At 38.9% G+C, this 26447-nt stretch overlaps 1 protein-coding gene across 6 annotated transcripts in view; it reads right to left on the reverse strand.

Moving 5' to 3' along the window:
* The window catches only part of STIM1 (stromal interaction molecule 1), a 167998-nt gene that overhangs the window by 51137 nt on the left and 90414 nt on the right, over positions 1 to 26447 (reverse strand). For all 6 annotated transcript variants that reach the window (XM_004683156.2, XM_004683155.2, XM_012725370.1 and 3 more), the window contains exon 3: positions 8168 to 8282. In XM_004683156.2, the coding sequence (XP_004683213.1) occupies positions 8168 to 8282 (115 nt within the window). The remainder of the gene's footprint in view (positions 1 to 8167; positions 8283 to 26447) is intronic.

A 26447-nucleotide genomic window follows, 5' to 3' on the forward strand; every position in this document is an offset into this window, starting at 1 on the left:
CTTTAGTGAGGTTCTTATTCTAAAGGTAACAGTCTGTATTGAAAGTAGACTGTGATGTGGTAAAGATTCATATTTTAACTCCAAAACATCCACAAAAATAACAGATAAGCCAACAAAGCTGATGAAATTGAATAATTTAAAAAAAATACTCATTAATCCAAAAGACAGTAGAAAAGTGGGGAGAGGGAACAAATAACAGATGGGATAAGCAGAAAACAAACTGAAAGATAATGGATTCATCATTAAAAATGAATCCATTTTTAACCATATTATTAACCATGTAAGTGGTCTTAACATTCTAATTTTTTAAAAGATTTATTTATGCATACAGAACTGGGGTACAGGCCAGAGGGCGGGGGTGAAAGGATTCACCAGAGACAGAGTAGGAAGAACAGGCAGATCTATTGAAATACATTGTTGAGGGGAGCAGCGGGTGGATCAGGAGTGGTCTGCTGCACCATGTGGGTCACCTCCATGGCCAGGGGTGGAACTCATGCTGCAATGGCTGCGATAGCTTCATAGTGCTGTGCTTTAACCCATTGAGCCACCAGGAAGGGCCCTTAACATTCTAATTAAGAGGCAGAAATTGTCACATTGAGGGGGGGAAAAACAGGCTCAACCAAATAATGCTATAAGAAATACATTTTAAATATAAAAGTACAAACAGATAAAAAGTAGTGACCATCCTGGTGGCCCAAGGATTAAAGTCTCAGCATTATAAGGCTATCACTAGCAACTGCTGCGTGGGTTCATCCCCAGCAAAGGAGCTAGCCCACATAGGGCAGTAGACCTCTCCTGTCTCACCAGCTGCTTCCCTCAGCAGTGTATTTCTGTAGATCTGCCTGTTCTGCTCCCCAACTCTGTCTCTGGTGAAGCATCTCATCCCCTGCACATCTGGCCAAACCCCAGTTCTTATATGCATGAATAAATAAAAATCTTTAAGGAAAATATTAAAAATAAATAAATGGAAAAAGATATAACAAACTAACAATATTTAAAAGAAAGCTATATTAATGTCAAAGTAGATTTTAAGGCAAAAATTATTACAAGGGGTAAAGATGATTATTTCATAATAACAGAGTTCAATAAATCAAGAAAAACTATCCACACTTAGTTATAAAGCTTCAAAATATATGAAGTAAAACTCAGAATTAATTGCAAGGAGAAACAGCCAAACATATATATATAACAAATAAATATAGTTGAAAATTTAAATACTCTTCCCTCAATGACTGACAGGACAAGTAAACAACAAAGAGAGTAGGCCTGAATGACATCATTACCAACATAATCTGATTAATATTTACAGAACACGCTACCCCAGAACAGTCTAGTACACAAGCTATAGCATGTGTAGCTTGTGGACATAAAAAAAAAAAATCAAAAGTCTTAAAAATTGCAACAGGTTCAAACAATACACAGACTATAATAGAATTAAGCTAGAAATCAAAATCTGAAAAAAATTCTCTGGGAAAGTCTTCCAGTATTTAGAAACTAAATAACATGCTTCTAAAAACTCATGAGTCAAAAACATAAAAGCAGAAATAAAGTATTTTGAACTGAATAAAAGTGAAATCATAAGACATTATCTAACATATAAAAAATAGCACTAGACAGAAGTAAGATATAAGACAGATTTCAGAGAGTTGCATTTCTGGAACAAAAAGAACTCCTCAAATTGGAATACATTATTAAAGTTAGCAGAAGACTATCAGGTTTTAAAAGTGAGAAAAGCATTTGTCATCATTTGTATATTTCTTAATGATATCTTTATTCTCTATATATAACTAATAAACTAGTTGGGGTTGGGGAAACATAACACAACAGAACTTGTGAAATGCCTTTTTTTTTTTTTTTTTAATGCATACAGAGCTGGAGTACAGGCCAGAGTACAGGCCAGAGGTGCAGGGGCGGTGAGAGGATTTACCAGAGACAGAGTGGGCGGGCAGAACAGGCAGATCAATGAAGTACACTGCTGAGGGGAGCAGCAGGTGAGCGAGAAGAGGTCTGCCGTGCTATGTGGGTCACCTCCAGTGGGGTTGGGGATTGAACTCATGCTGAAGTGACTTTAGCTTCTTAGTCACCTGATGCGCTACCAGGGTGGACTGCGAAATGCTTTTAAAGTAGTAGTTAGGGTAAATTTATAGCACCAAATACCTACACTACACTAGGTTAAAATAAAGGTAAAATAAAGGTCTCAAGTCAAGGAGTTTCTACTTCAACAAATTAGGAAAGAACTAATTATACCCAAGATAAAAAGGATAAAGCATATCCAAAATAAACAAAAGGAAATAATAAGGATTGAAGTAAAAAAAAAAAAAAAGAATTAGACAAGAGGAAAAACTTTAAATCAAACAATGATTCTTTGTAAAGATCAATAATATAAATAACATCTACCAAGACTGATCAAGAAAAAAAGACACAAATTATCAAATGAGAAATGGGACATCACTGCATTTAAAGAATTTAAATACATTAAAAGAATTAACTAGGGAATGTGAACAAATGTATACTCATAAACTAACAATTTAGATGAACAAACTCCATAAGAGTTCACTCAAGATGAAACAGATAACCAAACAGTCCTACACCTGTTAAAGAAATTAACATTATAGCTATAGTACATAGTGTTGACACTACAGTAAAGCAATATGAACCAACAAAGTTTTTCTTAGTGAATTCTATCAAATATTTAAAGAAAAAAATAGTACAAATTTTGCACAAACTCTTTTGAAACTGAAGAACTGTTCCTAACTACTCTATGAAGAATTCTTCTCAACTATTATATTGCCAACATTATCCTGATACCAAAACCAAAGATATTATAAGAAAAGAAAGTTAAAAACAATATTCCTTCATAACAAGCATTCAAACATTCCCAAAAAAATTAACAAATAGAATACAAAAAGATAGTGAAAGAATTATGCACCATGGTCAAATGAGGGCTTATTCTAAAAATGCTAACACTAATGGACTGAAAGAATCATTCTCACACTAATTTAATCAAAATAGTAATGGCACTAATATGAAAACAGACAAACAGATCTGTAGATCTGAACAGAGACCAGAAATAAAGTCACACTTATATGGACAGCTGATGTTTGACAAAAGGTATAAAACAATGGAAGAAAAGATAGAAATGACAGTGTAGAAAAGACAGAAATTTCAATAAATCATCCTAGATTAACTGGGGTATCCATAAACACAAAAAAGAATTAGGTATCTGGGTTGCTCCCACAGCTTACCTACTTTAAATTGTGCTGCAACAAAAAAGGAATAAAAAAAAAGTAACTATAATAAAGTAAAAATCAAAATTATCAGACAACTATAGATCAGAGACATTGTGTAGGGGAGGAGGAGAGAGAAGGGCCAGGACAGGGGTGGGAAGAACACAAGGGAGTATGATGATGGTGCACAGGGGCACTGGTGGAGGGAGTTTCATGGAGAAACTATATGTTGTACAAAAATGAAGGTTGATGTAATGAATATATTAGAAAAAGAAAAAAAGAACTAGGATCCAGGGCCTCCCGTGGCCTACAGGTGAAGTCTCAGCACTATCACCACTGTGGCCTGAGCTCAAACACATGGCGCAGACCTCTCCTGTCTTACCCGCTGCTCCCCTTAGCAGTGTATTTCAATAAACCTGCCTGTTTTGTTCCCCACTCAGTCTCTGGTGAATCCTCTCACTCCCCCATACCTCTGGCCTACACCCCAGGTCTTCCATACATACATAAATAAATAAATCTTCTTTAAAAAGTACTAGTATCCATACTTACTGCCAAACACATAAATTAATACAAAACAGATCATAGTTTGAAATATAAAACCTGAAATTCTAAAACTTCTAAAAGGAAACATCAGAGATAATGTTTGTGTGATCTTGGGTTAGGCAAAGATTTACAGATTTCTTCTATATGACACCAAACCATGATCCATATAAGGACAGACTGGTAAATTAGATTCAGAAAAACTAAACTTTCTGCTCTTCAAAATGCATTCAGCGAATAAGACAAGGCAAAGACTGGAAGAAATGTCTTCAAAGCATAATATAAAAATACAGAATATAGAAAGACCTTACAGAATTCAACAGTACAAAACAACATAATTTAAAATCAGACAAGATCTCTATCCCCATCATGCAATGAACTGCATGACTCTGTATTACATCACATCATTATTCATTTTTGTACAATTTCCCTTCAGGTGTAGTCCCCATAAAATTCCCATCACCAATTCACCCATGAACTGTCACCACCGTCACTTGTGCTCTTCCCTCCCTTATTTTGATCCCTCTTCATTCCCCTCCCTTGCAAAATGTCTCCAATTGATAGTTGCCTGCTAATTTTGCTTTTTATTTATTTATTATTATTGGTATTTCTCCCCCCCAACCCTTTATTTGATTCTGTACTGAGATTTTAGGTGCTGGTAAGGACTCAACTTCCAGGTCATCCCTTTCTTCCTGGGGTTGCCCGGTAACAATTGCTTATGCTGGCTTCAGTGAATAGAAATTTTGTCACTTTCTGTACTTCTTTTTCCTTTAGTTTATAAAGTTGATGTACTTAAATTTAGTTAACTAGATACCTACTGTTCCTCTACTGACACAGCTACATTTTCTTCACCTGACTTCTTTAAGCAGTTCCACTCCTTGCCTTTTGAATTTTTCATACTCAGAAAAGAAGCTGAGGTTGACGGAAACTTTACCAATTGTCTCTTTCTCCCATTCAGCCCCTCCCAAATGTAGCAACAAATGGCTGAGGCATTTAACTAAATAACTGCACACTTTACTGAGCAAAGTATTTCTAAATAGTTAGCAGAACAGAATAAACATGTCCCTCAATGGGTTTATGTAAAACAAAAAGAGGACACCAACTCTTTTATATTGGTCTGGTTTAGACAGAAGTCCAATGCCAGCTGGCCACTCTGTTATGTCAACAGAGAAAGACCAGTTCTGCAGGGTTTTATCTCTAAAAGCCTCCTAGTTGTCCAGTACTGTTCCACAATCTCCTGTGCAAAAACCCTACCTAAAAGAATAGCAAAGGAGATCCATGAGCTGATTTCATTATTTCCAAAAAGCAATGAGAAAATAAACACTTTCTTAAAATAAAGTTCAGAGCCATATGAAAACACCAGGTTCTTTTGCTTTTAGCTGGAATTGTATTATTTATTTAGATCTAAAATTGATCATCAAAATGTCTTTGATCCATAAAAATGAGACAAAGACTCTTAAAGATGATAAATGGAGAAACAGATATCTGAGAGCAGCCAAATAGAAAGGATCAATTCCCTAGTCTCAGCTGCAGGGATCCTTGGACTTGCCCTTGATCTAGATCCTTCCTCAGTCTTTATAGGACAACTCTTCCTTATTTAATTAGCCTTGTATGAAGTGAGCGAACTCCTGTTGGAGTTGTGCCCTGAACGTGTAAGAGCTGCATGAACTCTCTAGACAGTGATGACAGAAATGCATTTCATTATTTCCCTGAATTACCCTCTTTGTCTCATTTTCTTTATCTATAAATGAAGGCCATCACAGTATCTATACATCATAAGATTTTGGTGAGAAATGAATTAATATACATAAATATACATAAATAAAGTTTTTGAGTCGTTGTTGTTGTTGCTGTTTTATTACTAAAGTCCAAACCTGACTAATGTAGAGATTATCAGACTGTTCTGCTGAAATCTAAATAATAGAGAGAAAGACTGGCTCCTAACACTAGTTGGAAATGTTAACAATACTCATCACATACATAGTACTGACATTAACCAGCTAATTTTCTTGGTCACAAATAACCACCGATATCTACATCATCTAGCAAAACTCAGATGAGCCAATTTGAGCCAATGCCAAAATATTACAAGCTTTTTGTAGCTCTGGAAATCATCAGTCTAGAAAGATCAGGGGCCTTCTTCTGAATAATGAGGTACATTGTGGGAGGAATCTAAACAAGAAGATTCTCACTTTCAGAATGTCAAACTACCAGGCATGATATATGGTGAGCAAATCCTATAATGGTACATATAGATCACTTCTCCGTTTAGCTGTAGCTATATCACTATGCATAAGAATATTTTTCTTTGCTCATCAGTAAGGGGGACTAACTCCTGAAAATTCGCTCCATGTTTTCCATCTTCCTGTAATTCAGAACGTGTTTAGAAGTATTCCAAATAGATGTTGATTCCAGGAATAAAGTTCTTACCAGAAATTTGTTTTGGGTTGTTTTCCAGTAGTATAATTATTCACTCTATTTCTGTCTTCTCTCGGTCACTTTTTCTTCCCAGCTACTTCTATGTGAGCTTTCAGAGAAGACCAGTAATGCTCTTCCTGCCATCTTCCATTTAAGTCCCTCTTTTTAAAACCAGGCACTACACTCCTATGTTTTTACAGGAAAGGAAGAAAACTAAAAGTAAATGGCCCTGATAGATTTTTTTCTTGGTACATTACTAGTATAATTCCAAAGATTATTTTACTGTCTGATCTTTCATCCATAGTGTGAAAGTTAATATACAGAAACCCTATTTAAATGAAATAAGGTGGTTAGAAAAGAGTTTCTGTGTAAGCATAATCAGCAAACCACAGTACTCAATGTGCCTTGCATCTTCAACAGAAAGTGTACTTCCTTTCCCTCCTCAGTAGAAGGAAAGAGGCATCTCTACCCAAAAGAGATTGGAAGGAGTGATGACCCTAAAATTGGGGAGAGTGCATTAATGTCTTCACTGGAGACTAGATTTTATCAAGTCTAATTTGTGAAATAACGAATTGTTTTTTGTTTGAGATCAAAAGTAAACAAGCCTGTGCTCCAAAGCTATTAAATAAAAGCTCCCACAAATAACTGAGCTTCCAAAGAGTTCCAGAATGTTGACTACAGCAAGAGTATGCATTTTTCTAAATCAATAAGACAAGAGTTAAGAAGTGTCAGCCTAGAACCAGAATTAGATCTAGTTCCTCCTTCTTCCAATCTAATGCTCTCACATTATAGGTGACCCCTTCCAGATCTCATATCCTATAATACTCAAGCAAAAATAGAAACCACATCATTACTACCAAAACTGGTCTTCTCTAACACCAAACCAATGTTTTCAACCAAGATGGTACAGAAAAGCATTGACCTGGAGAATAGAAGGCCCAAGTCTAAGTCCTCCCTTTCCTGTTTACTAAATGCATGACAATGAAAAACTAACTTTATAAATCCAACCCTAAGGTTTCTCATGGAGAAAACAAGGAATCCTGGTGGTCACTTATGTTTAACCCTTCTTAGCAGTAAGAAGTACCTTACTTTAAGAGCCCTTGGGAGGAGGATGCTTCAAATCCTGTTAGTGTCCAAGGCAGCTCTAGCTAGAGATACAGATGGAGAGTAGGATAAAGCTCTGTTTTTCCCTTTCCTATCACATCTCACACAATTAGATATACTCTTCTAATGAGAGCTTGTGTAGTAAATCACCGGGGTGGGAGGCAGGGGGAATGGTAGTCATGATTAGCAGGTTTACACATGGAAAAGACCTAAAGTTTTTATCTAATAAGTTCCACATGAGACAGCAGAGCGATGTGATGGCTGTAAGCACCAACATGTAATCATATGCCCACAGATGCATGGGGTCCAGAACTGAGAAACAGGCAGTCCTGTTCAACTCTGTGCTCATCAAACCACAGCCACATCCTGGCATCCAATGCCAGGAATCATAATCTAAGAAAGACACTAACAAAAGCATTCACAGGAAGACACAAAGATGGAAGGACCAAGAAAGCATGTTTTCTTCAAAGAACTAGGGCGTATAACCTGGAAAAGAAAAGACTTGGGAGAGAGTTCACCTATAGTTCTACCCAATCTTTGAATTATCTCAGTCTCAGTAGAGTTCAAAAGATCAAATAACTCCTTAGCTCCAGAAATGAAACAGCAAAAGTTGCTGGGCGGGAGTGGGGGAGGGGTGGAATATTAGAGATAGGATGAGATTTAATAAGAATTCTAATGAAGAATAACTCCGACCCTGTCTGGAGATCCTTCCCCTATTCCCAGCTGTCTTATTCAGTAATAGAGCTATAGAGCTACTTCAATAATTTGTTCTTTACTAAGCATCTCATTTACTCATATTTGTTTAAGATAAATCTGCTGCCCAATCTTCTCTCTTTTCCAGACCTTCCAGAGACTAGGATTGATAGGTTGCCTTTTACCTTCAGAGGACTTCCATGCCTTCCACAGGTCCTCAACACTGATGAGCTTATCCTCACCATGGAAAGTGCTGTGTTTCACCGTTGGATCATGATAATTGAGATCTTCCCTCAGGAACTGTAAGTGAAAAGCATAAAGTCACAAGAGAAACCTGGGATCTGGCCCACCAAGCCCTACACACAGGTCATCAGGCCGTCCACACCCCATTTACCCAATACACAAGTGCATTTCATCACTCCTATATCCTTCCATGGGCTTATGTCCTACTTGCCAACTAGACTGACTTTTCTTCTTTGTTACATGATTTAATTGGTAGAAAAAATGAGTAAGAAAGCCCTTCGTAATACTTTTATAGAAAGATAATGAATCACAATTCACTGAAAGTAAGTTAGATAAGCCTTCTTGTTTATACACTAAGCAACAGTCCAATAATTTCTCATCCAAACCTCACAACCAATGAATTATCACACCTACTTTACAAATGAAAACAGTAATACTTTCAGAGATAGAGCAAGTGGCCCCCAAATCACATTAAGTTTAGAGAGGTTAAGTTATGTGCTGTGATAGTACTGAATATGTCCACAATTCTTTGACAATTCTCACACAAAAGGTGAGTTTCCCTTCCACTGAATAGAGATTGATATTGGTGACAAATCTTCTAACAAACACACAGAATGCAGTAACAGTGAGATCAAATGACTTCCAAGGCTTGGATGAAAAGGCCATATGAATTCCACTTAGCTCTCTCCCATTTAGGATACAAGCCCTAAGAACCCTGAGTTACCATATAAGAAGTCTGCCTACCCAGAAACAACCGTGCCATCATGTTGAAAGACTATATGGAGACAGACAGATCTAGGCAGCCCCCTCTGAGTCTTCCAAACCAAAAGTCAGATATATGAGTGACTGAGATGTGATTCAAGCCTCAGCTTTCAAGTCACGTCACCTGAGGCCAAGTGGATACAGCTGAGCTGTCCCTGCCACTTCCAGATTGCAGGTACTTGGCAAAATAAATGCTGTTGCTGTTTTAAGTCACTAAGTGTTGGGATGTTTCTTATGCAGTATTATACAGCTGAAACATCTGCTCAAGGGTACAGCTGATAAATGATGAAGTTAGTATTCCAATCCAAAATATCTGACTTTGTAGTCTTAATTTTTCCCTTGCAGTACATATGTTGTTTTTAATTATCAGGACTTATTTTAATATTACTTTACAACAAAGTAGGAAAACTACAGAAATCAAAGCTTTTAGAAATATGACCCATTCAGCCTAATCCTTAACCTCATAAGTATACACAGAATTGAACCCCTGATGACTACTGCTCTACCATCCATCTTAAACATCAAAGAAATATGCAATTCTGATCACTACTAGAACATATTTTAGTAGGATTTTCAGGAAATCACTCTTAACCATTTTTTTTTTATCCCCAGGCTCGAGGAAAGGGCTTCATACAGAGTGATGTCACTATATGTGTTTGACTAAATTAAAAGATGCTTAACAGTATGGTCCCAGATTCCCTAGACCCCCCAATCAAAGGGTGATTTCACCCCCTGGGTTTTACAGACATTAAACATCTGGGCTTAATGACTCAGGAGATATGTTTAATAGAGTCCACATTGGAACATTCTCACCTAATCAAACGTTAGATGGCTAAGCAAAAGGAATTTGACAATGTCTACAACACAGTTCTGTGCAGTACAGCTTCTGATACTGATGCACAGTTCAACATCTGACCCAGCCAAACCACTAGAAACATTTGGCTATAAGCACTCATAAGGTGACTAATGTAACTTAAGTACTTTATTTTCAAAATTTAATTTAAATTTAAAGGCTACATGTGGCTTGTGGTCCTGAATCTTAACATTTTCCCCAAGTTGCCACCCAGTTTCCCCAAGCCCATTCATTAAGTTCCCTGTCTTCTAGTCCTTTTTAAAAAATGGTATTTAATAAAAAGTTAAATCCTTCATACAGGTAGGCATATTTCTAGGCTTTCCATTCTCCTACCCTAAAACATATTTCTATTTTTGTGCTGGCACTATTTTATTAAACTTCTTTTTTCTTTATACTCAGAAAAAAATGTCTAATGTCTCGATCACCTCCTCTTAGCCTGGCTCTCCTACTTTACAATATTTCTTGTCAATTTCTGCTGCTTATTTTTCAAAATTAATCTTAATGCAATTTTGTTAATTTTATGAAGCATTGATTGTTCTCACTGGGGAATTAAGTGATGTGATAATTAGATCTTAAACACCAGACACAGGGATGTTTTAAGGAAGATACAGTCACAAGGAGTCTGAGGCAACCAGTCTGGAACAGAAATTCATTCATTAATTTATGCAATAAATATAAGATTTCTATTTATCAGGTATATTTCCAACCATTGAAAATGCAATAAGTAGTAAACAAAACAGATACACATCTTTGTCCTCATTGAGTTGACATCCTCTTTGGGTAAGAGAGACATCTATTTATCCATCTATTTTTCAGTTTCTGAGTTTTTATTCACATGAATTTTTAAAAAGATTTATTTGTACTTATGTATCCATACAAGAACTGAGGTGTAGGCCAGAGGTGCAGTGACTAGAGACAGAGTAAACTGGAACAGGAAGATCAACTGAAATACACTGCTGAGGGGAGCAGCAGGTGAGACAGGAGAGATCTGCTGCACCATGTGGGTCAGCTCCTTGGTCGGGGTTCGAACTCTGCTGTAGTGCCTAATGATAGCTTGATAGTGCTGAGACTTTAACCCCTATGCCAGCAGGCAGGACCTAACACAAATTTTTAAAAGAATCATTCATACCAATGAGCGTGGGAAGGAATAGGAAAAATGGGCAGGACAGAGGAAAGAATTCTGTTTATTAGTACTAAAGCTCCAGATCCCATCACAGGTTTCAAATTTCCCCAGAGACACATGATCTTTGAAAAATCATGTACTACTTCTTTAAGATACTCTCATTCCAACAGGTGCCAGTTTGGGCTGTGATTAGCTTCTTAAGGTCCCCAGTGATGCCATCTATGTTGCATATAACACAGATTTCCCAGACAATCCTTATACACAACCTTGGTCATTCTGTCTGAAGTTGCAATCACCTGGCACCTACTGATGCTTCTTCAATCGAGTGCAGAACTGGACAGTAATAATTTATATAAAGCCAGGAAGGAGAATAAGGAATAGCAAGAGTAGTGTTATTAGTGCTTTGTCATAAAGAAGGTGACTTTCAAGCAAATAACTAAAGCAGATGTTGGAGAAAGACAAGCAGAATAAATAACTGGGAAAAGAGTAGGCCAAGTATGGGGAATGGTAAATGCAAAGACGCTGAGGCAAGAACATGCTAGGCATATTAAAGGAGCAGCAGTGAGGCTGAACAGTGACAAATAGGAGATGAACTCAGAGAAGCAACAGCATTCCAGGTGGTAAAGGCCCATGCAAACCATCACAAAGACTTTGAATTTTACCCTGAGATAGAAGCTATTGGAAGAATTTGAAAAAGATACACTGTGATCACATTTCTCTGAATGCTATGCTAAAAAACAGATTCTAAGAAGGCAAGGGCAACTGCAGGGGAATCAATATTGTTGATCAGTCAACTGTGGCTTGACACCAGGTAGCAGTGTGACAGCAATGAGAAATTGTCAGGTTTTGCATATGGAAGAGATCAGATCTATAATCCTAAACTTGTAGTTATGATTAATCAGGTCATGGAAGGTATGTCCTTCTTTGGTCTTCCTACGTTCTAAGGCAGACCATCAAAACTAAACACCTAATGTATGTGGCCCTTAGGAGCAGATAGATATATCATAATCTCCAAGGAAGAGATTTTCTGCCACTACCTGCTAGTTCCAGGAAACCATCTGATGAGACAGAACAGCTGCTTACAGGGAACCAAAAAGAAAGACTGCTATTTATAGCCAATCTGATTACTGAGATATAGGGAGAGCAGAGAAGGTCATAGGACCAAGCACAAAAAGTAAGAGCACAGAGGCTCACACCAGGTCCTATTTGTATCACAGACATGCAGAGGAGTGAGGTCACAAAATTCAGCAAGCGAGAAGACACTGCCAAATGAGGAAAAGGACTGACAGAACCTCTACCTAATGGAAGGGTCTGTTGCTGAGTAGAACCTCTCTGAAGAGCAAATATGTGAGACTGCAACCACCAAGACTAAGAGTGGGGAAAACAGTGAAATACAGACACAGAGTTTAGAATCTAGAAAAACAGACTACATACTTCTTCTGTGACTTTTGAGCAAGATACTCAGCCTCTCTGAGAATGCCTTCCCTCAATCCAAGGGCTCATTATCCCTCTCATTTGAGTGTAAGAACAATTAAGTGAGACATAACCCAGTTTTTCAGATTATCTTTAAAAAAAAATCTAATGTTCTAGGAACACTGAGCTTAGGTAACATCCTGAGAATTTTATTTAGATGAGGTTTAAGGGTTGCGGTTGGATCTCAAGAGAGGGTGGTGGCTAAGGGACTTGCCATGAGGCAAATACATTACTTATATGTAGTGTAGATTGTTCATTACAAATTGACTTTTAAACGCAACATTTTATAAAGATGTTTTATTCACATTCTATTTAAATTAAGGGGAAAAGCAACTGTCCCCAGATCACAGGTGTGTGTGTGTGTGTACGTGTGTGTGTATAATTTCAGATATCTGAAGGTGGGGGAGCTGGCACTGAGTGGATCATGATCTCCCAACCCCCACCACTCCTGGGTTCACACAGATACGGGGCAACAGTCTGCCAATACTGAGCAGCGGCTACCTCCCTCTGAAGAGGCAAGTGCTCTCAAGTTTACCACAGCTCTTACCCTCACAGATTTATACATGTGTATTTATACAGCCCATATCACTCAGTTATACTACCCCAATCTCCCCAGAGGTGCAGAGCTAGTGACTCCTGACATACGCAAAATACCCTGTTTTAAAGTGTGTTAGCTGAATGTTAGTTGTGGTTGTTATTGGAAGCAGGATGAGATAAAGATTTGAACATAATAAAAAAAAGTTTTTTAATCAAACGTGACTCTTCTGTGCTCCCAGATCCCTGTACATACTTTTATAGGTCTTCTTATGTACCTATCTCCCATAACTAAAATCATATAGCCTCTGACAGAAGGCTACACTTACTCAGCCATACAGCACAGAGAATGCACTAAACTGGAATTCAGTACATTCTTGATGTAGAAATTATCATATATTACACCATCCCACATGTAGCAAGTAGCTAACATCTGATTTAGGACAAAGTTGAAAAGCAACAAAAAGTAAAAACAAAATAGGCTTTGGCTCCCACAAGGATTTTCTATTTCAGACTCCGGAACAAGCAGCTTGTCTCTCAGGAAGGTCTGAGGAGGCTCCCTAAGAATCTCCTCTTACCATGGGGAACATGGCATTGGCTAGAGCTGTAGTTTAATAGCTCTCTGAAGAGCCAAGGGACCAGCTGTCGCTAGGTATATTTAGCTCTATGAACTCAGAAAAATGATCTCCTGGTGATGTCACAAAGCATGCAAACCCATTTGAAGTGTTAAGCACTAGTGAAAGAATGTGGGTGAGAGCAGAGAAGAGAGCCATTTCTCTAGAATTCCCACACAATAGGCCCAGCCAGGTCCATCTGTGAACAGAATTTACTGATGTAAATAAAGCCCAAAGAAAAGCAGCCTATATTTGGAGCACGGTACTGGGCAGGTCTCCTGGGTTCTTCTTGAGAGCCATTACTCCAACCTTATTCCTCACTGCTCACTTTCCATGTCTCCTAAATTGAAATGTTACATAGCACAAAGGAAACTTAGACACCAAGGCTAAAAAGAAGCAGGTTTAATTGCACTGGTGCTGGCTCAGCGGATTCACATCCAAAGGCTGAGCGGCATTTGTAGGTGGTCCGGGTATTATATACACTTTCAGTTTTTACAAGGTTCCAGGTGGGTTTGCAATGGTAAATGTACCTGCTCAGAAATGGCATGGCTACATACCAAGGTGAGCTACAGAGTTGCAGACTAAGGAGTGAGTAAGGTAGTAGTCATGGGGGCCCCATGGCCATACACAGTCTAACATGAAGCAAGATTCCCATCAGGAACTAAGCTGCATACCAGGAACTGAGCAACAGGTTGTTAGTAAGACCCCCAGACTGCTTATCTCAGGTCACCATGCTTCAAAAACACACCATCTCCATTCCCACTCCCCCCCTTATGCACATAATATTTATAACCCACAACACACATGGCCCAGAAAAGAAGTTTCCCAACTCCTGGTCACTTCTCCAACATCTAGAAAAGACCTCCATTTTAGCTACAGAAGTCATTTTTTACTCACTTTTGTACATCAAGCTTCACCTCTGCCAGTCCATCTACTACACTAGTAACTAAAATGACCTTTGTAAATACTAATCTAACTATACCAATATACCTATTTAAAATCGCATGGTTCCCCATTACCTAACAAGATAAACCTCTAACTTCTTGGCCTTGCATCAAGGCTTTTATATCTGAGTCACAGAGTAACTGTCTAGGCTGACCCATAGGGTAATTTCCCATAGACTAATTTCCTGGCTCACAGTCAGCCCCTAACCACTCTCCCTCCCCCACCAGATACCTACACTCTAGCCCGGGGTTCAGAATGTGATGGTCATGGACCAAATCCAGCTTGTTGCTTGTTTCTGAGATAACATTTTATTGGAGCATTGCTACTTTCACTTATGAACTATTATAGCTGCTTTTGTGCTACCAAGGCAGAGTTGAGTTTTTCTGACAGACTAAATAGGCAACAAAGTCTAAAATATTGACTATCTTCCCCTTTACGAAAACTTTGTCAACATTCATTCTACATACATCAAGCTACTTCCGATCCCTGCATAAACCATGCTCTTTCATACCTCTAAGCCTTGGCACAAGGTGCTCCATTTAAAATGTCTTCTCCCTCTTTATCTGCTAAAGAAAAAAGCATGGACTCTGTGAAGTTTTCCAGACCTCTCTCAGGCAAGTTAATTGCCCTATTCTATTTGTTCTCTTAGTTCTCAGGGTATATATCTATGGCAGTACTTATCCCATTATACTATAATTACCATTTAATTACCCCCCTCTTACTCTCTCTAAGCAATTCAAATATAGAAACTGTATTTTATTTGTCATTTATCTCTTTACCCAGTGCCTTGCAAATTCTCTGGAACACCTAAATGAATAATTAATTTAGCTCAGTAAACCTACCTCCAAACATAGGACCTGGCACACAAACAGAGTTGTGGTTGTTAAATAACTGAATGGCTATCTCTCTCTTGAGTTTGTCCTGCAGGGCCCAGCCAGCGAAGTGCTTAGCTTATGGTAGCTAGTCAATGTACAGTATGCCTACTATACAGAAGAAAAAGTCCTCAAATTGCCCAGTATAAAACAAAGGCACCCAGCAAGGGGCCAGAACATTACAGTGACTTGAATTCAGAGGCATGATGATCTTGAGCTTGATTCTAGGCTGCTTAGCTTTGGAAACTGACTACACCACTCATTTTCATGGTATCATGCACATCATTTGTAAAATGATGAGGTAATAGTACAAAACTTCCCAATACTCTCACATTGAAGGTATTATAAAGGTATTCACATAAGAACTTAGAAAAGAACCTGCACAGATTAAGTTCTTCTAAATATTAATATACTTAATAAATTGTAAAAGGAATATAAAGATACCGAGAATGTGCAATCCTGTGGCACACTATTATGCACGGAAAGGCTGCTCTGTCATAATTAAAGGAGACCTATAGAAGAGGCAGAAGGTAGATCTATCTTACATGCATCTTACATAAAGGTCATGTGTCAAAAGATCCTTAATAGAAATAACTAAGACAAATAATTGTATGTACAGATCTCTATGGTCCTTCCTGTTCTACTCAATGGTTCTTACTTTGAAAGCTTTAACTCCACTTAAAAATCAAAATTTCACAGCTTTTAAGATATCGAAACAAACTAAATGGCCCAAAACAGATGACTGGATTAAGAAGATGTGGCATATCTACACAGTGGAATACTATCCAGCAATCAAAAAAGATTAAACTGATGACATTGTGGCAACATGGACTGAACCAGAGGGGTTGTGCTCAATGAAATAAGTCAGAAGGAAAAAAGAAAAATATCGAATGGTTTCATCTATAGGAGGAATACAGGGGAACCAAAGAAGGGATCAGGAAAAAAAAAAAAAAGACAAAACTAGCAGGTGAACTTGAGAGATTCAGAAGGGGATGAACCAGGGATTCTTCTTTGCCCCATCAGCTGCCACTTCTTCCCATTCTCAATAAAATGAATGACTTGGAACTCCTTGAAAATACTCCTGGTTCTTTATCAGTCCAAAGTTTTTGCACATAATCCTTCTCCTAAAACACTCTCCTTCAGACCCAAATTACACAACAGCAACCCTGCACATGAGCAAAACTAACATAGGTCTTCATCATCTGTGACGCCATCACAGCATGTACTAACTCTACTGTAGTATTCTCTTCTGTACGTGGCTGTTTGCACCACTAAAGGAACTTCTTCCAAGAGAACACCTTCACCTTTCCTTCTACTCCTATATTTCTAGCACGTAGCCCAAAGGCAAGTACAGAGATGAATCCCTTTGAGTTGGTGATAGTGTCATGGAGTCATTCTGATGTCCTCAAACCATGGCATTGAGAATATGACAGGTCAAATCCCAGAGGTGGCACCTAAGTTTGCACCATGCTAAATGCCTGCTCAGAATGGTGAAGGCTGGGAAATTCTGATATCTCCTATCTTGCAAACTATCAGGAACAAGGCACCCAAGCTAGCAAAAGATTGCTGACTGAGAAATCTTTATGAAAGAAGGATAGAAATAGATCACTAATTTAAAAATATTTCCTTAGAGAGAAAGAATTAATTAATTGGGGTCAGCACTGCCACAGGACAAATACACAGCACTGCATTGAATGCATTATGGGTAAGGACATCTAAACAAGCTAATGAGTTAGAGGAGACTTCTGGCCTGACAATGTGGAGAAGCTTCATGGACCCACTCTCGAGTGAAACTGGTGTGAATTATTTTTTAAAAACATGTAAAGTCTCTGAACAAAGATGAAAGAGTTCAGGGGAAGGATGACGGTAAAGTAGCACAATGTGCGAATATACTCAATACCACTGAACAGTATACTTAGAAATGGCTAAGATGGGAATGTTTATGCTATGTGTATTTTGCCACAATTAAAAAAAATGGAAAAAAGTCTTAAGGGCATACCACAAATGAAAAAATATTTACTTAAGAAATTCGACTAAAACTCAGTAAGAACAGTGAGCATCTGTTGTATTTGAACTAAATGTTGCTTCCTCTCTCTCCAGTCTCCCAAACCAGAAAGATAGGAACTCTGCTCAGACTGCCAATCCAGTTAAGAGCACAGGGAGCCTTCTCCCACAAGCTCACAGCTAGAGGACTATCTGCCTGAGAGAACAGGATGTCAGAAATTCTTTATTTTCTAAAGATTTATTTATTTATTTATGCTTACAAGAACTGGGGTACAGGCCAGAGATGCAGGGCAGTGAGAGGATTCACCAGAGGGATGTCAACATTTCTTACCTGCCTCCAGTTGCCTGTTGATAAAACTAAGTTCTAGATGAGTCCAGCCAAGAGTAGACTTTTCTTCTTCCACCCAGCCCCCTGAACCCAGGGGAGAGAGGGTCTCATCTTATCACAGTGCTGCTGAGAATGCTGGAACCCTGACTATCCTTGCCCTGTCCTCCTATAAGACGGCAATTATACTCTGGCAAGCCAAGACCTGTCACCCCTCCACTGCCACCCCTTCACCAAGTACTTCACTCCTTAAGTGGGAGTATCACTCAACAAGTTTTCTACTCCCAACTAATCAGGTAGCTTGCTCACCACCCAGTGATACTGGAAAGTTTGCAGTCATAAAAGAAAACTATCTCTCAGATACTTACTCAAATCCCATCCCTGCCACTTCTTAGGCCACTTTGAATCTGTAAAGTGCAGACTACCTCACACTTACAATGTGGAAAAAATGAGAACTTTGAGAGCACAGTACCTCACAGTGCATATGTAGAAGGTGCTTCATAGATGTTTCACCATTCTGAACTTGGATGCTTTAGTAAGAGGGTTCATACTGTGGGAAATGGCATATCCTAAGCAAACAAATGCTCAGCCCCTGTTTCTAGCAACTTCTAATCTTAATTCCTCCTCCTTAAGATGCTAGGTGGTTAGATGAAAAGAACATAGTTCTCACCCAGACAATGCCATTGAATTGCATGTCTGGAAACAGAGGTGGAAAGAGAAACTACATAACAACTATCATTGAAATTTGTACACAACATTATGATATGAAAAGACTTTACGTCCAATGTTATTTGTGTCTCACACAAGTCATGTAAGGTATGTTATTGGTATCTCTATCATGTCCATGAAGAAAACTATTCACTAGACTCTTTCCTACATGATGTTGCCCAAACTTGTGTTTTTTTGTGGGTTTTTTTTTTTTTTTTTTTTTTTGCTGCTTGAGATAGTTCTGTGTCTTGATTGTGGTGGTAGTTCCTTTCTTCATCTCTAAAACCAAACCCATGTTGTACTTGCTTTGCAAACCCTGCTCCCAATAGCCCCTTTGCCAGAATTAGAGCCACCTTTCTTTTCTTTTTTAAAATTTTTAAATATATTTTTTACATCATTCTTCATTTTTGTACAGTGTATGCTTTTTCATCTTGGTTATAATTCCCGTGGAATTCCCACCACCAAGCGCGCCACCCTTGTTTGTAGTCCTTCTACTATAGACCATTACCTTTGGAATAAAACCCAAGTTCCTCAGTTGGCAATAAATTGACTAAAGAACTGCCTTTCTAGCCACATCTCCAACCTCTCCCTCCCTGCCCCACTGCTATGTTGTTTGCATACACTGACTCGTGATCCCTAAGGATGTCAGCCTCATCCCTCCAGGTGACATACACTTCTCACTCCTGTCCCTGGGCTAACTCCTATTCGATCATGAAATTCCTCTCAGTCATCACTTCTTCTAGGTAGTCTTTGCTGACATGCTGGAATTGGTCAAATTCCCTATTTTGTTCTTCCAGACTATGCAGTATTCATCCCTAGTCACTATACCTGTACCTATTAGGATGGAACATGTATGTCTTTCTGCTCACTAATCTGTGAGCTCTTTGTAGGTGGAAAATTTATCTTCCTTATTAACCATTAACCTATCTAGCATCCATCACAGAGAAGATACTAAATATGTTTGGAGAAGGAAGAGAGAAAGAAGAAGGGGGAAATACAAGAATAAATAAGGGGAGAGTCACTGATCCTCAAGTAAATCAGCTACTGTGTTAGAAGCCAGTTGTTTCTCACGCCATGAATGAAGTACACTGCATGCGATGCACATGCAGATACTGTCATGCACAAGGAGACTCAAAAATTAACACAGACAAACTGACTCAAACACCTGTTAGGTCTGGAGGGCAGCAAAGCTTTGGGGCCAACTCTTCTTAGACAGAAAGAGTCAGAAGTTTAATACCCAGAGCAGCACCTTTCTCGCTCTGTTAATTTGACCATTTCTGGCTTCTTGATGACTCCTGCATTCTGCTTACTACTTCTGCAGGGCCCAGATCCTGCCTAGAACAACAGCATCTTTGGATTCCTGATTATAGTTCTGGCTCTTCTTTTACCTCCCTCCCCACTCCAGGTCTAGCATGTAGACCTGTAGAGTAACTCTTTGCTCCTACCCTTCTACTAGATCCTCCACCTGCCAGAAAGAAATACAGAAAGAACGATATAATTAGATAAGGGCACGAAATGATGTATGTAATCACACAAAGAAACAAAGGCACACAGATAAAGACAGAGAAGCCCTACAAGTAAAACTAATCTCTGGCTTCAACAGGGTTGCCATCCAGAATAGACAAAACAGACTCACCAACAAAAAGGGGAGAAAGGAAAACAATAGTCTGTCTAGTGAGAAATAATTTCCCTGTCTGTTAAAGTAAACTACCGTCTGGGTTTTCCTGGAAGCATGAGCGATGCCATCTGGGGGAGCTGCTGCTTCATCCTGTATCTGGCTAAGGCACCCGGACAGATTGCAAACTCTGCCTCCTCCCTCTGATGTGGAGCTCAGCTTGTCTAGCAATTGGTACCCTTCCCTGGGTGCTGGCTGACAACATTTCTTCTGCTACATCAGCACATGTTAGATTGCCTCACCTTATTCTTCTAGAACTCCCACAGTCTACTGTGCACACCATCATCACAGCCCTTCAAATTCAGTGATTGTTACCATCATTGCCAGTTTACACATCTACCCTTCTCACTAGCAGGAGGGCTTGTCAGAGGTAAAAACTATCACGTCCTCTCTGATTTACAAATGAGGAAAGTTTAAGTCTCCAAATTACTTGGCCTTGCAATTAGTACACAGCAAATCTTGGAATTGCACTAAGTTCAGACACCAAAGCGCATGCTTACATTATTTAAAATTCAAAACCCAAATACTTTATTCTAAAAGTTCACCTAAATTAGGACTGATTGCATGAGCAAGGTTACAGAACTTGAACTCAATGAGGGTTGTGACCTATAAGTTGATAATAAGTCATTTTTGATAAGAGAATGCGACAGTCACCCCACAATTAAGTATTTATAAGGAAAAAAAATGGGAAAGGACATCTATAGCCTACGGAGTAGGTTTTTCACCTGAAGAATTAAGTTATTCATGATTTCAGTCTTCTCTGTTCTTTCCAAAAGGTATAAGCAGACTTTAATGTATGCTTACCTGGATTAAGGGCAGGGATCAGAATATTGAGGCAGAAAATAAGAAACTAATTATACTAGGAGGCAGGCAGGGAACTAGTAAATAAAATGAGAGAGAGAGAAGTGCCTCCAAATTCTAACAGTGCATAGTCACAAAAAAAAAAATACTGCAAAAAAAAGGGATGCATCTGTGTGCTGCCCTACTTTACTTATATAGTGATTTTTTTTTTTTAAAGCAAAAGCTCCAGGACCAAGGGAAGAGTTCTGCTTCCCAACAACTAGCATGCCAGCAGCAGTGGAAATCACAGAACCCCTGAACACAAGGTAAATGTAATAAAAATGAATCCAGGGCCTACTTGGTCAGTGAACTTTGATGTCTCTCTTTATGGAGTTCTATATAGTATGTATGGGTCAAGAATTTGATTCAGGGGCCTCCCTGGTGGCCCAAGGGGTTAAGTCTCAGCACTATGACTTTATCAGCAGCCACTGCAGCATGAATTAGATCCCAGACCAGGGAGCTGACCTACAGGGCTCAGCAGATCTCTCCTGTATCTATCGCCCACTGCCCTCCTCAGCAATGTATTTAAGTAGATCTGTCTGTTCTGTTCCCCACTCTGTCTCTGGTGAATCCTCTCACCCTCCTGCCCCTTGCATCTCTGGCCTACAGTATGCAGGTCTTGTATGCATAAATAAGTAAAATAAATCTTTTTTTTTAATTTTTTTTATTAAAAAGTTTATTTTTACATCATTTTGCACATTTTTTTTTCATCTCAATTGTAATCCCCACGGGTTTCCCATCACCAAATCACCCCTGTGCCACCACCATAGTCCCGTGCATAAAATAAATCTTTTTTTTAAAGATTTATTTTTTATTCATACAGAACTGGGGTACATGCCAGAGATGCGGAGCGTGAGAGGATTCACCAGGGACAGAGCGGGGAGCAGAACAGGCAGATCCACAAAGTACACTGCTGAGGGGAGCAGCGGGAGGGGTCAGGAGAGGTCTGCTATGCCATGTGGATCTCCTCTGGGGCAGGGCAGGAGGGCAAGGCAGGCGGAGTGAACTCATGCAGAAGGCAGAAGTGGCTTAAGCTTCTTAGTGCTGTGCTTTAACCCCTTGTGCCACCAGGGAGGGCCCCTAAAATAAATCTTTTAAAAAAATATTTTAAGAAGAGCATTTGACTCAGGTCCCTGGAATGAGGATGTGAGGCAATTACCCTAAGAATTCTCCCATAGTTTTCTTGCCATCTTAGCTTAGAAAGGAAGAAGGGAGGGAGGGAAAGAGGAATTCTAATGATAATACCTCAGAGCTTTAGTCTGGTGTTCTCAAAGCCATCTATAAAGAAACAGATAACATGGCTATCGGTGATCTAACCAGGACCTCTGCTTCCAGGAACCAAATAACTGATCATTGTGGGAAGCATATTTGCATGCCCATCAAAGTTAGAAGTGGGGGGGACATGGAGACAGAAACCAATGTGGCTTTCAGTACAGCCCTAGGGATTCTTTGAACTAGGAACAGGCAAGGAGGAGGGGACCACAGCTCCATTCAATGTAGTAACACTTGTTTTCACAACATTGTTACTAAGACATAATTCACATACCAATTATAGTATACAATATAGCATATTAACAGAAGTTTCACCATAAATTTAGAACACTTTCATCAGCCCAATGGAGATGTGGGTTGTAATAAAGGGATAAATATGAGCTAATTCACCCTCCAGTATCCATGTGCATTATATGGGAAAAGCACTACTCCACAGATTTCTTATAAAGATTACATGAGAGAGTAAAGCACAGCACAGGCTAAGTACAGTGTAGCAGTGGTAGGAGTAGAAATAGTAATGCTGCTACTATAGACTACTAGTGTGTAGCACTAGTGAGTACTATGTAGGCTGGGAACTTTCTACACATGATTTCATTTCATCTTGGCCACAATTAAGGATTATTATCCCCATTTCACAGTGAAAAAAATGAAAGCTCACACAGTTTAGGAAGCTTTCAAATTTATGATTAGTGAAAGTCCACCTAAAACCCCCACCTTTCTTGCCTTAAAGCCTATACATATTTTTGCTCCATCACTTTCAGTAGTTCCATTGTCTTCTTTTTCTCTTCTCTTCATTTATGTCCCTCCCCTCCTGTATGTTTTTCTCTAAGCCTTCCCTATCATTTAACTTAGTGATTTTACCTCCATACAGCTTTTGTACATGATTCATAGGACAGGGATGAGGAATATAGAAAGGGGTAGTCACAGAGATCAGTCACACATCATATGTAACATGTCTGGAGCCCAGAGCCTAGCAATTCCAGGCCAGAATGATAGGAGGCATGTCCAGAGAGTATTAAAAAGGCTAAGGCCAGATGTGAAAGGCTGGAGGGCTATGTACCAGAAGTCAGATGAAACAGGAAAAGGTTATAATACAGAAGACATGAGATGAAAATGTAGCTTAGGAAGGTCACTTTCCCCAAGCACAACATGGGCTGGCAAGGGAACACTTAGGAGTGCCTACAACTATCTAGATATAAGCAATGAGCCCCAGAGTCTGAGGAATAAATTATACTTATTATTAATCATTGTGAGTAACTTTTGAGTCTGATTCAGCAACTTTATCCAAATAAGTCCATGCTGGTTACAGCACTGAGTGCCTCTCTCCATTCCACTGCTCCTAGTAGCCTCTGGAAATTGTGAATAGAACTGTTGGCTGCTTCCTTTGGAGTTTCATTCTCCTGATTCTGCCTGTGCCAGATTCCATGCTCCCCAACAACCACAGCCTCCCAGGATGTAACATGTCTCTTGGTGGGACAACAATAGAAGATAGAAACATGTAAACTTCTACCCCTAAAGTCATGCACATCTTGTGACAGTAGACTGTTACATGACTTTCTTATTCAAAATCCTCTAGCATTCCAGACGGATAGCGAAAATTTGAAATCCTTAACCATGTTTTGTTTTGTTTTGCTTTGCTTTGTTTTTTATGTATACAGGCATAAGTAGGAGGCTGGATGAGTTGCAATGAAGTGTGGCCCCTAGAAATACACAACCCTACTCTATCAAGTTTCCACTCCTTCAATATTAGCCACCCACTAAGAACTACCTACTACAGCATCCAGTCAAGTCAGCCAGCTGCCAGGGTGGTTCTCAGGATGAAGGCCCTTTTGCTATGGGATGATAAGTGAGCCAGTTGAATTTTCCCTGTACAGGCTAGTTCTTACTGTCCAAACCATCACGCTGAAAGAGGAACAAACATGGATGTAGCACCAAGCCAGACACCGTGCTTGGAGCTCTGCAAGTACTTTACAGAGTTACCCTCCAGACACAACTGAAATAAACTGAAGTTAGGAGAGGTTAAGGTGATTTGCTTATAGTCCCATAGCCAGTAAGTGGCAAATCCAAGTTGTAAATACAGGTCTGCCTGCATCAAAATACATACTTTTACTGATAACAATAAAAACAACAAACAAAAACTAATTTTTACTGACTCCCTCCTATTTGCCAGGCATCCTAAGTGCCTAATATGGATTATTTAATTTAATCTTCATAACAACTTCATGAGGTGCCGACTGTTATTCCACTTCTAAGGAAGAAGCTGAGGCAAAATAGATTAAAAATTTCTCCAAGTCTCCACTACTGGTAAAGGTGGTGGCAGGTTTAAACCTAGGTCTATGTGACTCCAGAGCACAAGCTTTTAACTGTGATGCTAGACTTTCGCATTAGGCACCACAAACAGAAGCAAGAGCAGATTTTGTGGCTTCCAAGACTCACACTGCTACCTACCCATCCTCAGCCCCCCAGATGTATGACCACATCCTTGCTCAAAATTCCCATTTCAGCCTGACACCATGCTGCCACAGAGTTACAGGTCAGTCGTTCCACACAGTGATCCAAGCACCTGTTCTGTACTAGGTCTACTGGGCATGGGGAAACAAGAAAAAAGCAAGTAAGATCAGTCCCTGCCCCAAATAGGCTCACAATTTAGTAAGGGAAACACATCAATCAAGCAAACATTAATTACAACTGCCAGAGGCAGGTAGCTTTCCTGGAACTATAGAAGAAAGAGAAAGGAGAAGGTAACTATAAAGAACTGAGATTGACTGTGGCAGGTACTATGCCCAGAACTTTTCAAAATTAACATATAACTTTCTGTAGGGGGAATATAGTTACTCCCCACCAATCCAGACAAAAGGCAGCTCTATTACCCACCCCCCCTCAAATTCGCTCAAATCCGTAGTCAAACCCTTACTATACTCCTACCCATCATCACACTGATCTAACCTCCATACCTAGACTTTTATCTTTCTCAGAATATCATATAGATATAATCATATAGTGTGTAATTCTTTGAGACTAGTTGCAATGTATAATGCCCTTGAGATTCATCTATGCTGCTTATATCAATAGTTCACTATTATAGTATAGATTTTCAGTTTCTTTATCCATTCACACACTGAATAAACACTGGATTGTGTTAGTTTTGATTATGAAAAAAGTTTCTAGGATCATTTGTATACATGTTTTAGTGTAAACACAAATTTAAATGTATTAATTTAAACATTAAATATAAGTAAATATAACTGTATTTATCTATAGGAGTAAATACCTAGATAAAGAATTGCTAGTATATATATAGTATTTAACTTTATAAAAAAAAAATTCTATAAGCCAGAGTTGTAGTATCTCTTCCACCTTGCCTGTCACTTGTCCATTTCCTAACTTTAGTTATTCTGATGAACAGTAGCATTTCCTGTGGTTTTAATTTGCACTTCCTTAATGGCCAATGACATTGATCATCTTCTCATATATGTATTGTCATCCATATATCTTTTCTGACATATATTGAGGTATCTGTTCAAATCTTTTCCCATTTTTTAATTGAGGTGTTTGCATTCTGTTATTGAGTTTTGAGAGTCATTTGTGTTGGGAGCTTTTAACAGTTCTTGGTTTTTTGTTTTGTTTAGTTTTTCACTTAATTCAACAAACCTGAAGAGGTAGGAAGCATTAACTACCATTTTACCCTGAGAAAAACAAAGGGAAGTTATTCAGTTACTAAAATCTCCACATTTCTGCCAATTTCAAAGCTTACTTATTGTCACATAATCACCTATGTAAAAACCTATGACTGGATGCAAACTTTATAAAAGCAGGTATCTTCCATTTTGTTCACTATGGAATTCATAACCCTACAACAGTGTCTAGCACATAATAGGTATTTAGTAATAATTTGTTTTAATGACTGAATAAGTGACCTTGATTTTCCATATAGGCACCAGTCAAGAAATAACACTGTTCTCAAAGAGTCTGTCCACTTGAAAAGACAATGTCTTTGGAGGGACCTTGTCTGTCCTCCCCAAGCCTGTCCTCCCCAGTGGTACCATCCTGCTGCAGAAATCTTTTGCCCACTGGCATTGTCCCCACAGAAGTCTGAATGTTACTCAGGTCATGAATTCCTACACTGCTAAGCTAGTGGAACTCCCTATCAGATTTGCAAGAAGGGCATCTTGCCAATAGTGCCAGCCACTCATCTGAAGGGTCTGTCATCCATAACCCTTGC

The sequence above is a fragment of the Condylura cristata genome, unplaced genomic scaffold, assembly GCF_000260355.1.
Source record: "Condylura cristata isolate star-nosed mole 26May11 unplaced genomic scaffold, ConCri1.0 scaffold00015, whole genome shotgun sequence".
In the NCBI taxonomy this organism is placed as follows: domain Eukaryota; kingdom Metazoa; phylum Chordata; class Mammalia; order Eulipotyphla; family Talpidae; genus Condylura; species Condylura cristata.